The sequence below is a fragment of the Schistocerca nitens genome, chromosome 3 (assembly GCF_023898315.1).
Source record: "Schistocerca nitens isolate TAMUIC-IGC-003100 chromosome 3, iqSchNite1.1, whole genome shotgun sequence".
Lineage (NCBI taxonomy): Eukaryota > Metazoa > Arthropoda > Insecta > Orthoptera > Acrididae > Schistocerca > Schistocerca nitens.
This window is the reverse complement of record NC_064616.1, coordinates 49,401,710-49,416,279: the sequence shown is the minus strand read 5'-3', so window position 1 is coordinate 49,416,279 and position 14,570 is coordinate 49,401,710. Positions and strand designations below refer to the sequence as shown.

The 14,570-nt window shown below is 36.7% G+C and overlaps 1 protein-coding gene and 1 pseudogene across 1 annotated transcript in view; both read right to left on the bottom strand.

Moving 5' to 3' along the window:
- The window catches only part of LOC126247997 (protein Malvolio), a 113,779-nt gene that overhangs the window by 28,094 nt on the left and 71,115 nt on the right, over positions 1 to 14,570 (bottom strand). The window contains exons 10-12 of the mRNA XM_049948579.1: positions 12,209 to 12,432; positions 4,543 to 4,747; positions 2,539 to 2,603 (exon numbers count right to left, since the gene is read on the bottom strand). Of these exons, the coding sequence (XP_049804536.1) occupies positions 2,539 to 2,603; positions 4,543 to 4,747; positions 12,209 to 12,432 (494 nt within the window). The remainder of the gene's footprint in view (positions 1 to 2,538; positions 2,604 to 4,542; positions 4,748 to 12,208; positions 12,433 to 14,570) is intronic.
- On the bottom strand, positions 2,280 to 2,397 carry LOC126250119 (5S ribosomal RNA; annotated as a pseudogene).

Here is a 14,570-nt window from a genome sequence, read left to right as displayed (position 1 = left end):
ATATGTAAATAAAACTCTTCATTAATTTGTGTGCAACTTTCCTCCGTGCTAATATTAAAATGCTTAAAATGTATGCCATAAAACATGTAAGCAGGTGCACTGAAGAGAATTTTACAAGGAATCCCCAATTCCTACAACAGTTATGTACTCCTTTTAGTCAGTTACACAGAAATTTGAGGGACAAAATAGCTACATAAAAGAATCAAAAGATGTGAAGGGGGCCAAATGAGCAATATTTTGCAATTTTTTGAGATACTCATAAATTTTTGTTTAAATTAATATTTATGCTATTAAATTTTACAAGAGGAAATTTTCAGTCTGTTCGTCAACTGGACCCAGTTTTACATGAGACACATTGCACTGTATTAATTAAAAGCCATGCACATTAAATCGAACTGATTATCTATAGCATTGTCCTTCTGTAATCATAAATTTTATTTACTTAACTGTTATAAACACAATTCAAAGAATAAGAAAAAAAGAAGAAAAAGATTGAACATTCTCACCCTCCACATGATTTATATATATTTTTGAAGCTACAGAAATGCTTATTGACAGGTCTTTTAAGAACAAACAAGCTCATAAAACAGATCATACTGAGAAATACTTGTCACAGCTCTTCACTTCATTACTTACACACAGAAAGCACAAGATAAAAGCAGCAGAACATAGTGTTCAAGCATTTTATACTATGTTTCATCAATGAAAAATAGTAATGATACACACATATGGATACTAACAAATATTATCAACTGTCCTGAATTCTGGAAGCGAAGATTAGTGAAATGCATATCTGTGAAAGTGGAACTGCTTTTCTACAACAGTACCCTGTGGTTCACAGCCTAAAGCAAGACTTTCAACTATATGACACTTCAAAAGATTGTGTTTCATGCATACAATCTGTGTAGTTTGTGTCACATTTTTAACTGTTTAGCACTGATGACTGATGACTGTTGTCTGGCATAATGTGTAGGTGGTAATGGATGAAAGTAAAATGAAAGGAAAGGAGAGAGAGAAACCTGATTCTAGGCAACAGACTATGTCTTTAGAAAGTACCAGGAGTACTACTGAACTTAACACATAATTAAAATAGTGTCACTGTATTAGACACTCCAAAGAGATTTGAAAACAGAAAGGAAGCTTAGGGATTAACATACCATTGATAATTGGTTCATTAGATATGAAGCAGAAGCTAAGATTGAGACAAGGATGGAGGAGGAAAATGACCCAGTTGTTTTCAAAGAAACCATTTGGCATGGCATTTCTCTAAGCAATTTAAGAAAACCATGAAAAACCTAAATCTGGATGGTCAGACAGACTTTTCAACCTCTGTCCTCTCAAATGCAAGCCCAGTGTCTTAATTACTCTGCCAACTCACTCACTAGAGATGTTTGAGAATTTAATCCAACACACTAGTGCACAATTGTGTGATTGGGACCTGTTAGCACTACCTTTCTCTTTTTTGTGGTCAACTTATGGAGGAAAACATTCGTTCCAGCAACCTCTACAAAGAGTGCCACTGTGCTGTCATCATTTAGCACCCTCAGCCATTAAGGCAAATATTGATTTACTGGTTACCACTTTGCAACTGCCACATAAAGATGATAAAAAAATAAAAGCAATATCTTCTGTTAAAATAATGTAGTCACCAATCTGAAGTCGGTCCTGCAAAACCATACAATGTAAAACCACAATAAGAAGCAGAATGAACAAAAACTTTCTTTAGGACTCACTTTGTTAGATCAGTTACAACCTAAATTATGTTCACTTTTTACAGTTTTCAATAAACAAAAACCCACTAATGACACCACAGAGGTGCGAAACATGTTTGGGTAAAATGAAAAAACAGTGTGTTTGCAAAAAGGTGGAACCTACATCCAATTTAACTGCAAACACAGATAGAAAGATAAGAGCTGCAGATACAAAAGATGAATATTACTTGCATTGTGTTTCTTTATAGAAAGAAAGTGTCTGATAGTGAAACAACATTCTCAAAAAACTTTTGCATTAAACATGGTGTTTCACACACTGCTGACATTACATTATGACAAAAACTGTCCTGATATGTCAATATATAAACTAAACTCCGTCCGAACAGGCCTTGGAAGGCCCAACGGTATTGACCGGCTGCTGTGTCATCCTCAGCCCACAGGAGTCACTGGATGCGGATACGGAGGGGCATGTGGTCAGCACACCGCTCTCCCGGCTGTATGTCAGTTTACGGGACTGGAGCTGAGTAGCTACTCAGTTTGCCTCGCAAGGTCTGAGTGTACCCTGCTTGCCAACAGCACTCAGCAGACGAAATGGTCACCCATCCGAGTGCTAGCCCAGCCCGACAGTGCTTAACTTCAGTGATCTGATGGGAACCGGTGTTACCACTGCGGCAATGCCGTTGGCATCACAATATTTACTCCATATGAATCAGGACTGTATCAAGGAGCTCTCCATCTGTGTGTGTTACACAACCATACTCTGATCATGTACTGTAAACATTACGTCCAAATTGCTATAATATTTACATTTTATTTACTGACTTACCTCGATTTATCACCATTTAATCCAAAGTCCCCTGGGACTGGCCCTTCTGTCAGTCTAGCAATAAACTGAGAAAAGAAGAAGAAAATATTAATTTCAGGGTGCACTATAGGTTTTCCACTACTTTATAGTTTCATTAAGAGGGCATTATATATGCAAGAAGAACTGACAAACTACAAATAATTATTACATGCAGACTAGTGCTCAGTAAGTGGGGATTCTCATACTCCCAGTCTTGAAAATACTGGACTGAAGTACTTTCTTGCTCTTTCCACACATAATAATCAGTTTATGTTAAGTGAACTGTAGTGTTTGTGTTGATATGGATGGATAGAGAGATGCAATAGACAAACGGACACATACATACATACATACATACATACATGAACGTTTCTGTGCACTTTACATTCAGCGCTCATACTAAATTATTTAGAGACAAATATGATTAAAATGATAAAAGTTTAAAATTTTCCATTACAGTTATTAAATAACTAAGTCACTCCTCCCCCTAGGCTACAAAAGCTTTTAAAACTGAAATAAAAAATTACATGTATTGCTGCGGAACACACTGAAATAATATGGTAGATACTAGCTAATCATTGAACTAAAATTGTTAAATCTACCATTAAAAACACATTAACACCTCCAACCTAAATACTGAGGCTGGAGTCTGGGCAAAATTACAAACAATTATCACACTCATCTCACTGTTTGCTAAAATAGAGGACAGGTCCTTCCTTAAATTTATAGCTACCCTCATCAGAAAATATACCTTCTGGTTCAACAATGAAGAAATGATTTTCAGTGGGCAAAACATGTTTCTGCAGTACATCTCTAACAAGTTCCCTTAGCTGCTGTGTCAGTGTCCTCATTTCCTGGGGTTCTGAAATGCTGTAGCACCCAGCTACTTCTAATTTTATAGTAGGATAAGGGGGTCCTAGAACATTTTTTTTCTGCTGGTTGTATCAGTGAAAAAAAAAAAAAATGACTGTACGGCATTGATGACTGGGAGTTCCCACCTGGGGAAGTTCAGCTGCTGAGTTGCAAGTCTCTTCAGTTGATGCCACAAAGGGCAACATGCATGTCAATGATGATGAGGACAAAATAATACACAGTCGTAGAGCATATAAAATCTCAGACCTGGCCAGGAATTGAACCTGGGCCTGCTGCATGGCAGTAAGATGCACTGGCCACTCAGCCAATGGGACAGACGATCTGTGGAACTGTTTGTTTGGAAGGCAGTTAGGCAATCTGAGTACAGATGAGAAAAATTAGTATCAACAGTTTCACCCCCCTCTCCCCCAAAAAATGTTTAGAGCAAAGACAGTCCCCTTGCTAAAATCCATCAACGAACACTGCAATAAATTTGTGGAGCTTTTGCAAAATTTTGCAAGAAAATGACCAATTCAGAAATGCTCTGTTTTTAAAAACTATCAAATCCAAAATTTCTAAATCTCCCAACCAGCTAAAGAGTGGATGTGCTCCAACCTTGGCATAAAACATTTATATTTGCCACACCACTTTCTGAAAGGTAGCTCTCTGCAAAAAGTGCAACCAGTTATTAAAAACATATTGCATGTTGGCTTTCATCTTGGGATTTTTAGTTGACACTTGATAAGGAATAAGGAATAAGGAGTATAATGACAGAAAAAAAAGAGAGATTAAACTGAAGGCATGTAAGCTGATCCTTTAAGAAGAACAAAGTGCATTTTTGAGATTACCATTCCAGCTGAGAGACCAATAATCATTAAATGTGTCTTGTGTGTTCCCTCACTCTATTTGACACTACTGGGAGGCTTGTCACACTAAAGAATACAAAAGTATGTCATAAAGCAGTTATTTCAATGGAAACAATACGACACTTGTCACAGAGAGGTACCAAATGATATAAAGTTAAATAGCAAATGAGTCATATTTTTTTTAAAAATTTAGTTTGGATTATTTCAAATTACCACATAAGCAAGTTGAACAACTTTGTAGATACTTATAAAGCACACCAATACTCACTGTGTTACCAAATTTGCCTGGAGCCATACTGTTCATCATGTGCATAATTAAATATACACACATGATCAAGTAAAATACTGCATATATACATATCAGCATGTACCAGTACCAGCCAGTTACAGATTCTGTCGTCGTATGAACAACAAAGTAAATGTTTATAGTGATAACAACAACTGATAACGCTATGGATATTGTATTCATTACACTGAAAATGAAAAAGAGAAAATGGAAATATTTTAGTATGGCAGGTAAAACTTTGCTACTGCAACATAAATGTCAGAATGATTCACACACTGTATCAAACACAAGAATATAGTGTCCTGATATATTTATCATCCAAAATGTGTTGAAATGTAAATTCAAATATTAAAAATACACAAACTCCATAAAAATCAAGTGCACATTGTCTCACCAATATACTGTTATAATGCAAGGAAATAGTATGTTTATTTTATAACTTCATCATATGCTATACAAACAATAATCATTTACACATTAATATAAAAAGTGTGTGTGATTTAATGTACAATAAAAAGTAAGCCCTCACTACAACACTAGTCAGAAACACACATCCGGTACAAGGAGCACAGAAGTTAGTAATTTTAAAGAATTCCGCAAGTGTCTCATTGAAGCTTTTTCATTCTATCACAGCAATGAACACAGTCTCACTCTATGGGGCAATCAAATGAAAATTAGATGGGGGGGAGAAAGTAATTGCCCACTGTGAGACAAAATGGTCAGTGCCTTCATGGAAAAATGTTTGCATTTGCTTATGGCACCACGACTGTACCCAGGTGTGCACCTCTTTGTCAGAAAGCAAGTCAATGGCCATGAATGTCTTTCTTTGAGGCTCCAAAAATATGAAAATCGCATGGAGGGAGATTGGCACTATATGGAGGATGTGTAAGGGCTTCTCAGTGAAACTTCTGTAGTGTAGTCAAAATGTGTGGGTGGGTCCACATCTTGCCAAGGTTGTTTTGAGTATGCTGCAAAAATTTCTGCTGGGACGCCCTTACACATCCTCCATACAATCCCAATCTCCCCCCACACAATTTCCATATTTTTGGAGCCCTGAAGAAAGACATTTGTGGCCATTGATTTGCTTCGGATGAAGGGGTGCATGCCTGGGTACAATCATGGTTCTGTAGGCAACCAAAAACATTTTTGCACGGAGGCATTTACCATCTCATCTGACAATGGGATAAATTTACTAACACTTATGGAATTTACTTGTGAAATAAGAAACATTTTACTTTTTTCCATCTGTCTCATTTTCATCTGACTGCCCCTTATATAATATCTGTTCATCTACTGTCAAGAATCTGGAAAAGTGCATTTAGGTTGAGAGGATTCCTTATGTTACACATGCTGTTAAATAATGCAAAGATAGAAATTAATTGGAAACCTATACTTTAGGAAATGAAAGCCATGAAAATGTAGCCAAGCAGACTGCACATTTCAACAGAATGAGTAATAAATGATTGTCTTTCCAAAATCTTAAGTTTATAAACCTGAAGGGGAAAGTCAAGGTAGACAAGCAAAAGATAGCAAATGCCGAATTATTGCAGTATAAGAAGGAAGAAGGGTACAACATTTTGGAAACAGGGAAGGGATTTCTGTTACTTTTGTCGATATCCAGAAAAATGCCTTAGAAAAAATTGGTAGCTCCATAGTGGGTACAGTTGTGACACACAAAGCATAACCCAAGAAATTCTTAGGATACACATACACACAGCAAAATGTCACAAACAAGGTGAAAAACTTATTAAAAAGAAGAAAGTCCTAGAATGAGTATGGTATCATAAGTATATACTTTGCTTTTCCCTATTACTGCTGATTAAAACCCCAATAACAAGACACAAAAGGTATTACAACTCCAACTGTGACCAGTATATTCTTAAGTTACACTGCATACACCTTCTACAAGATCAGAAATGTTTTGAAGTAGTTCTACTTTTTTATTACAGTGTTCATAATTAATGCATATTATTTCTTTTGTAAACTCTCGTCACAAGTTTTGTAAAGGCCTCGTCGCTACTGCTGTGGAGGCCTTATTGCCACTGTCGTTTCGGTTGGCCAAGTCCATGAGTTCAGGAAACAGCTTCTGGTGCAGTACACTGCTAAGATAATTTCTCCCTGCCACTAATACACAGCTATGCCCTAGAGTCAGGTAACAGGATAGGAGAACGAAGGTTCTACAACACTCCAACAAATTAGTAATGAAGTCACACAAATGAGTTAAAAGGTTTACTTATCTTTGTAACTTGTTGAGTGATTCAGTCTGCAACACTGCATGTAATATAACGCAAAAAGGACCCTCAGTAGTTAAATGCAAATTATCATAGGTAAACTTCACAGTCCATAGCAAATGCAATTTACAACAACTTTATGTTAAATTCTAGGAGTTTACTAAACAACCTTCCCTGTCTAAGTCAGCCGTGGACAATGATCTATAACCTAGTGGGTGAGAGCTGCTCTTCTATCTTCCGCGTAGGCTTCTGTCGATTGTCCAGTCATTGGCGGATTGTACTCGGCTGGTAGTTGGCCGAGGCAAAGTCGATATGTTCATCCTCAGCACCGCCCGTGGCGCTGATGGAACTCGTGTAAGTGGTGAGTCTCTATAGGACTGGTATCAGCTTGCATCTTTGTATCTGTGGTGCTTTTGCCCTAGCTGTGTCTTCCTCAGACAACTCATCAACTTCTTGGTGTATTATTGAATATATGGTAACAACTGTGCAATAATGCATCAGTTGATTAGTAAGTATAGTAATATTATCACTACATTTGTGCATGATGTATATTGATATTGAAGACATAACTTTTTTGGATGTTGTGGCCAGCAGGAAATAAAAATTCTCATGTCACTGGAAGAGTGCTAACAGATAGAAAGATCGATCTGCATCTTTGGACTATTCCCAACCACCACTCCACATTTTCTGTTCTTTAACTGACTGGCAAGGCCCTCACAATGTTTCCTTTCTTTTTGTGACTTCTCTTTTTAGAACAACACATAGAGCTCATAACATAAAATGGAACATATTGGATGATGATTTCTTATTTTGTAGTAATTAGAAACAAAGGTTTGTTAGGTGGATAATTTTTATCTTCCCCCCCGACAATCTCCCAGCATTCCACGTCTACTATAGTGTACTCCACTAGCCGCCTTTGGGTGTGTGGCAGAGCACAAATGAGTTCTCGTGCTGACTGGATGAATAAATTACTACTACTACTACTACTACTACTACTACTACTATAACCACCACCACCACCACCACCACCTCCTAGCAAATTCACATGATTTCTTTGTAAATTTACATTAAAAAACTGTTTTGGTTCTACACATATTCAGTCTAGAAATGACACTACCATCAGCCCAACAAATTACAAGAAGGAACTGCTGGCCTTCTATGTCTACACTTGTCTTCATTACAGGCGATCTCTCTCCTCTTTGGATCTAAGTGACTTGCTTTTTCTTTCTAACCTTCCTCAACTTAAATTAATTAGTTTTCTTGATTGAAGCTTCATTTGATACAATTACCATTAGTGTCAAAAATACCTAATCCAGTGCTCCATTTGTAAAAAAAAAAAAAATTAATAAATAAATAAAAATAAAAAATTTAAAAAAATGTTTTTGTACCATGACCTTCCAGGGAGTGTTTTTGAAAGGTAGACTTCCTAAAACCTTATTTTAATGCTTTTATGAGCATTTTAAAAGTGTTAATACAGCATTTGGTTTACATCGCTTCAACCATAGCAAAAGTTCTATTGTACCACACCTCAAAATCTGCGGTTCTGATTTCTTCTCATCATAGGTATTGGTACGGTGTACTGGTGCGTACTGTCACAAATCAAGCACTGCCTAGGTCACAGAGTATCTTTCTTCCAAAAAAGATTTACTGAAGTTTTCTTTTGGTTACTCCATTAAATAATATTAAAGCTGAACTGTTCACGCATATTCGATGTACTTTTGGGAATTGTCAAATATGTGCAAAGGGAGTTCTGATGAACATAAAAATCCTTTAAGAGAAGTGTAGCGTGTTTGTGTTGACACACTTGAATCAATTCTAGATTCACACAAAAGCCGCCTCCTAACTTCTATCATTTTTTGCAGAGAGTAACAGTCTATTATATACTTATATTTGTGGTTATTTAGAACTGACTCCATGAAGAGGTGCTATTTTTTCATTGTTCTACAGCCAGAACACATCTGCTAATACACAGTATAGTTACCATCTGTTTCCCACTAGTCATCATTATTAACTGAAGATCAATTGATGTGAACACATACAACACAAGTTTAATAAAATGGAAGTGTTTTGCTACTGCTCTGAAATGAAGCTGGGCCACAACTTTCAACATCTTTTTTTTCCCCCCTTCCAGCACAAATTTCTTTCAACTAGTTGTTATTTTCTTTTCACAGATCTCATATTTTTTGTCATATTGTATTACAGTTTATAGCAAACCAGATGTGGCACACGAACAGTTGCTTCACTGTGATTAAAGTATCTGTAGAACATGTAAGAACTCCTAGGTGTGCACATCTGACATAGCTTTTTCACAAGACAAATGTCAGGTTTCACAAAGATCACCACAAAATGGTCATAGGTGAAAAATACAAGCAGAAAAAAAACGAAAAGTGTAATATTTTGAATATCTCAGAACAAGGAATATAAATTGTGGAAAACCCACACTATATTCTTATCCACAGATCTTTCCATAATATGGAATATACCTGGCAGGTGAAGTATTGGTTTTGTGGCAATGGTTAGTGCAGTAATGTCATACAAAACTGCAGATCTATTTACCAATACCTCTATTACAAACCACACAAGCTCATAATCTGATACAAATACCAGTGATGGTGATGCATTAATACCCATAGTACCCAAATGAGTGCAACAGCAGAGGTTGTTGTCCTCACAGTGCAGATTAAACATTCAGGTAGGGCAGAACAAAATGATTGTATCATAGTTCTATTGAAAGTGACACCACAATCTCATTAGTAGACAAAAGTGATGTACAGCAGAAAAACATTTAACATGAAATTAAGATGGCAAAAATTATTTTTCCCATTACAACAATTTTTTGCTAAGCAATGCCTGAGGAAAACAAGAGCCATACAATTTCCTCTTGTCAAATTTTATTACAGTACAATAACTCAATTTCCTGCTATAATTTTCTCTAGTGACTACATATTTTTTTCTTTTGCAGTGTCCATTTCAGCATAAAATTTTTGGCAAATTGTTCAGTATCGTCCATTGTTTTATTAATTTCACCATTTGAATGTCATCGCAACAGCTGTGCATACTTTTCATGATGATCTGCATTTCTGGTGTAGTGGGGACTGGACCTGCAATGTAGGTTTCATTGTCAAATACAAATTCACCACCACCACCTACATTGATGTGACCTTTTGCGATCTGAACACACTCCAAAATGGCTGTCATGTTTGGCATTGTACATACATCATTCTCAACTGCAACAAATTCATCCAGGGATATTGTAGAAACTTTTCCAAACATTTAATTAAATGTCACTTCAGTTTCAATATCTGCTGATTCTTGAGGTGACATAGAATGTGACACATTAGAGAATCCCATAAAGTGAAATCAATTTTCAATTGTTTATGGTTCCATAAAATTCTTTACAGAATACTAGATGTATATCACATCATCAATAATCAGACAGAGATCTTTTTTTTTTTTTTGCTTTGATTGCTGGTAGATATTTATGGAGCAGCTTCTTAGAAAATGTAATTTCACATTTTGTATAATGCCTTCATCACATGGTTCTGAAACACTTATGGTGTTAATTTAATTTTGGGATGTGCCACACAATTATCAACAATCAACAGTTTTTCTTATGAAAATCACTTTTCTAAATTGAGAATCCAATCAGTGAGCACAGCGGCCACTATCCAAGCTTGTTTGTTCATCATACATTCGACTAGTAACGTTCCTGCGTCTCTTCAGATTTCAGTTTTCCATCAGTTTTCCCTAAACTGCTTTAAGCCACTCCATCCTTATTTGAAGCATAAAAACTGCCTATTTTCATACAGTTTCCTCTGCCATTGCATGTAAACAATTACAGAGCCTGTATATTAAAAAAAAAACAGTGCCAAATATGAAAACTGACTGACGTGTTTTGAAACTGGCAGAATCCAAAGACAAGCAATAACATAGCAACAGATGCAAGCATGGTTTACTTTGTTTAGTCTATTTTTAAAAAAAGGGGGGGGGGATAATAAATTTGTTAATAAATCTGAGTGACATCAGGGCTGCACATAGTAGATTTATTTGTTCATCTGAGAAGCAAAAGCTTTTAATGTTAGATTTTTGTTTCATGTTAGATGGAAAAAGCATGAAATTACTTAGTATTTTACCGGGACAACAGTATTACCGGTATTTCGCGTTAACCAATCTTCATGTTAAGTGTTTTCATGTTAAATCCTTTTCACTGTAATATATTCAGGAATAAAACTGACGAAACAGTACTAAAATTTATGAACTATCATTCAAACAAAACACAACAGTCACAATGCTAAATAAAATGTATAAGAGTATGAAGGATGAATAACAATTACAAACAGTCAAAGTAGAACAATCAAAACTGCTGGGAGGTGAGGGACCAGTAGAACACTAATGGGTTGAGAAAGCTGTTAAAAATTATCACAAAGTTTCATAATTGTTTTTCCTCAGAGTTATAAACAAAAATACAGGAGGCAAAGCACAAAATAATAAAGTGAGCTTAGGACTCAGTTGATGAAATAGGCATATCATATTTTACCAATAGCGAGATTTTGTTAATTTCACAAGATCAAGAAAATAAATTCCGTACAGTTTCACAAAATTTATTTCCAAGTAGAATGCTGCAAATAAATGTTACTTGGATAAATAATATGGTACGTGTACAAGAGACTATGAACTACATTACTGTCAGTGCAACTGTTCACAACTGCCTGTTCTCAAACACCCAACTCCATTATGATATCTGTTTCATGAGTTGCTCACTCCTAACCATTCAGTTACTACATTTTATAATGCAAGTAGTAACATACCGATCTATTTGGTTTCAACAAGTAGGCACTGGTTAGTTTGTCACAGTAATTCCAGAATTTTAACTGTCAAAATGCCTGACTGAGGTATCACTACTAATTTGTCACACATAATATTATTTCTCTGTTTTTGAGGCATACAATAGTTGAACTGGAAACAATGGAACATTTTCTTTAATTATAGATTTGCAGTTATGCCAAACCAAAATGAATTTGCTGGTCACAGGGCTCTGAAACTGGGGTTACAAACTGGAAGACAATCATCATACTATATAATGTCACCTAGTACTGTCACGCAGTGGTTGTATATTTCTTTATCCACTATGAATGATTTGGATGACATATGAAATAGAATATGTTTCATGTGGACTATCATACCATCAACCAGCACAACAACACATTCAATTTCATTCCTTCACATAGGAAGTAATTTTTTAACACTTACTGCAAATCGTCACAACAGAAACAGGAACCTTGAAGTGCAAAAAAGCAGCCAGTTATACAGGCAATTATGGATGCAAAATATAAGGAATCATGAAAAATTCTTTGACATTGTCTATTATGCATTTTGCAACTAACCGATAATTTAATGCAACTGGCTTTAATACTTACATTCCGTTTTGAAATTCACCCATAATTTTTTGACTGCTCGTAAATGCTATTGTTGGTATAGTAGCAAATGGTAATTGTAGACTCATTATAGCATTTAACAAGTCATTCATGCCAGATAGTTCATTTATTTCACTGTAAAATGCTACAAAGAATGTTGGGACAATGGCAATTGTCCTTGTGAAGAGGATTCGTTTCCACCTTGACCACTGTAGATTCAGGAATCCCTGAAATAAAAATTAGAGTTAATATTAACTTTTTGTCTATTGTTTGACATTTATGATAAAATAATAGATATAACACCTATGCTTGGAGATTATCATATATTTACACTAGTATCCACAAAGAACATAGAAAACCAGAAATAACTGCTGGGTTCACACAACGTTAACTCAAAAACAGTGATGTGAGGAATGGTGATACCATTATATTCTAGTTGCGCTTTGATTGTTTCAATTTTCTCACTATTCTTTGTAAATGAAAATGGGTTAGATATTCCTCCAATCAAGAAAACTACTGGCATGGCATGGCATGGCATGGCATGGCTTACAATCAAGCAAACCAATGAAAAAAAAGCTTTATGCTTATACATATGATACAGACACACAACAGATTTAAATATTACTGAAAACTAAGTCCATCTGTACTCCAACAGCCACCTCAAAGCATGATGTTTAACTTTTAAATACTAGATTGTGCAAAATGTGATTTAAATTTAGTCCAGACTTCTCTCACTTGCTTTTTACATAATATCTCTCACTTGCTTTTTACATAATATAGTTCATCAACAGTATCATCACAAATAGTGCAAAAGTCGACGAAAATTTCATTCGGTACAAAGCACAAGCCAGGTTGACGAAGCAAATTGGTAATGTCATTTGGTAGGAAACATCCTGGCATTTATCTTAAGCAATCTAGGGAAAACATGGAAAACCTAAATGTGGATAGCTGGACAGGGATTTGGACAGCCCTCCTCTTGTATGCTTGTCCAGCGTCTGAATCACTGACTGCTTTCAATTACAGCAAAGCCAGTGGTAAATGTGCTGAGTCATCCTAACAAGACACAGCCAGGGCGAAAGCACCACAGGCACAAAGACATGAGCTGGTGCCAGTGCCAGTGCCATAGAGACGTTCCACCAGCGCCACAAAGGATAAATATATCGACTTCGCCTCGGCCAATTGCTGGCCGCGTACAGTCCGCCAACAACCGGACGACAACGGACAGAAGCCTACTCGGAAGATAGAAGAGCAGCTCTCACCCACTTTGATATAGATCATCATCTGGGGCTGGCTTAGACAGGGAACATTGTTTAGTGAACTCTTAGAAGTGAACAGACAGTTGTTGTAAATTGCATTTGATGTGTACCGTGAAGTTCACCTATGATTATTTGCATTCAGCCATTGAGGGCATTATTGTGTTGCAGATTTAATTTTTCGACAAGTCACAAAGGTAAGTAAACCTTTTATGTAATTTTTATTTAATTGGATAGATAAAAAATCTACTCACCAAGTTGCGGAAGAACACACGCGTAAAAGACTGTTATAATTGGGAAGCTTTCGGAGCCAGTGGCTCCTTCTTCAGGCAGAAGGGTTGAAGTGGAAGGAGGAAGGGTGAAGGAAAAGAACTGGAGAGGTCTAGGAAAAGGGGAAGATTTCGGGAAAGTCACCCAGAACCACGGGTCAGGGGAGACATACCGTACAGAATGAGAAGGAAACACTTACTGTTGGGGACTGCACTGGATGAGATTTGAAAATCTGAGAACATAAGGTAATATGCAAGACAGAGATCACAACTAAAACACCATGCACTAGTTAATATAAGTGATAGACTAAGTGCATTGGGAGGGGAGCAGTGAAAAATAGATGGGAAAGAATGGAGGATGCGGAAAACTAAAAAAAGTGAAGCAAAGAGTAACAGTGTAGAAATGCTGAGACGGAAGAAATTAACATAAATTAAGGCCATGTGGGTGGCGAGAACCAAGGACATGTTGTAGTGTTAGTTCCCACCTGCAGAGTTCTAAGAAACAGGTGTCTGGGGGAAGAATCCAGATGGCGCCTGTGGTCAAACAGGTGCCGAGGTCACGAATTTCGTGTTTCAGAGCATGCTCTACAACAGGGTATTGCGAGTTGCCAGTATACACCCTCTGCCTATGCCCATTCATCCTAGCTGAAAATTGATGTAGAAGGCTGAACAGTGTTTACATAATAGCCGGTATAGGTGGTGGTAGGAGGGTGCATAGGGCAAGTCTTGCAGCGGGGACAGTCACGGGGTTAGGAGCCACAGGGTAGGGAGATGGATGCAGAAAGAGCATAGGGTCTGACAAGAATATTGTGGAGACTGGGAGGGCAATGAAAAGCTATTCAA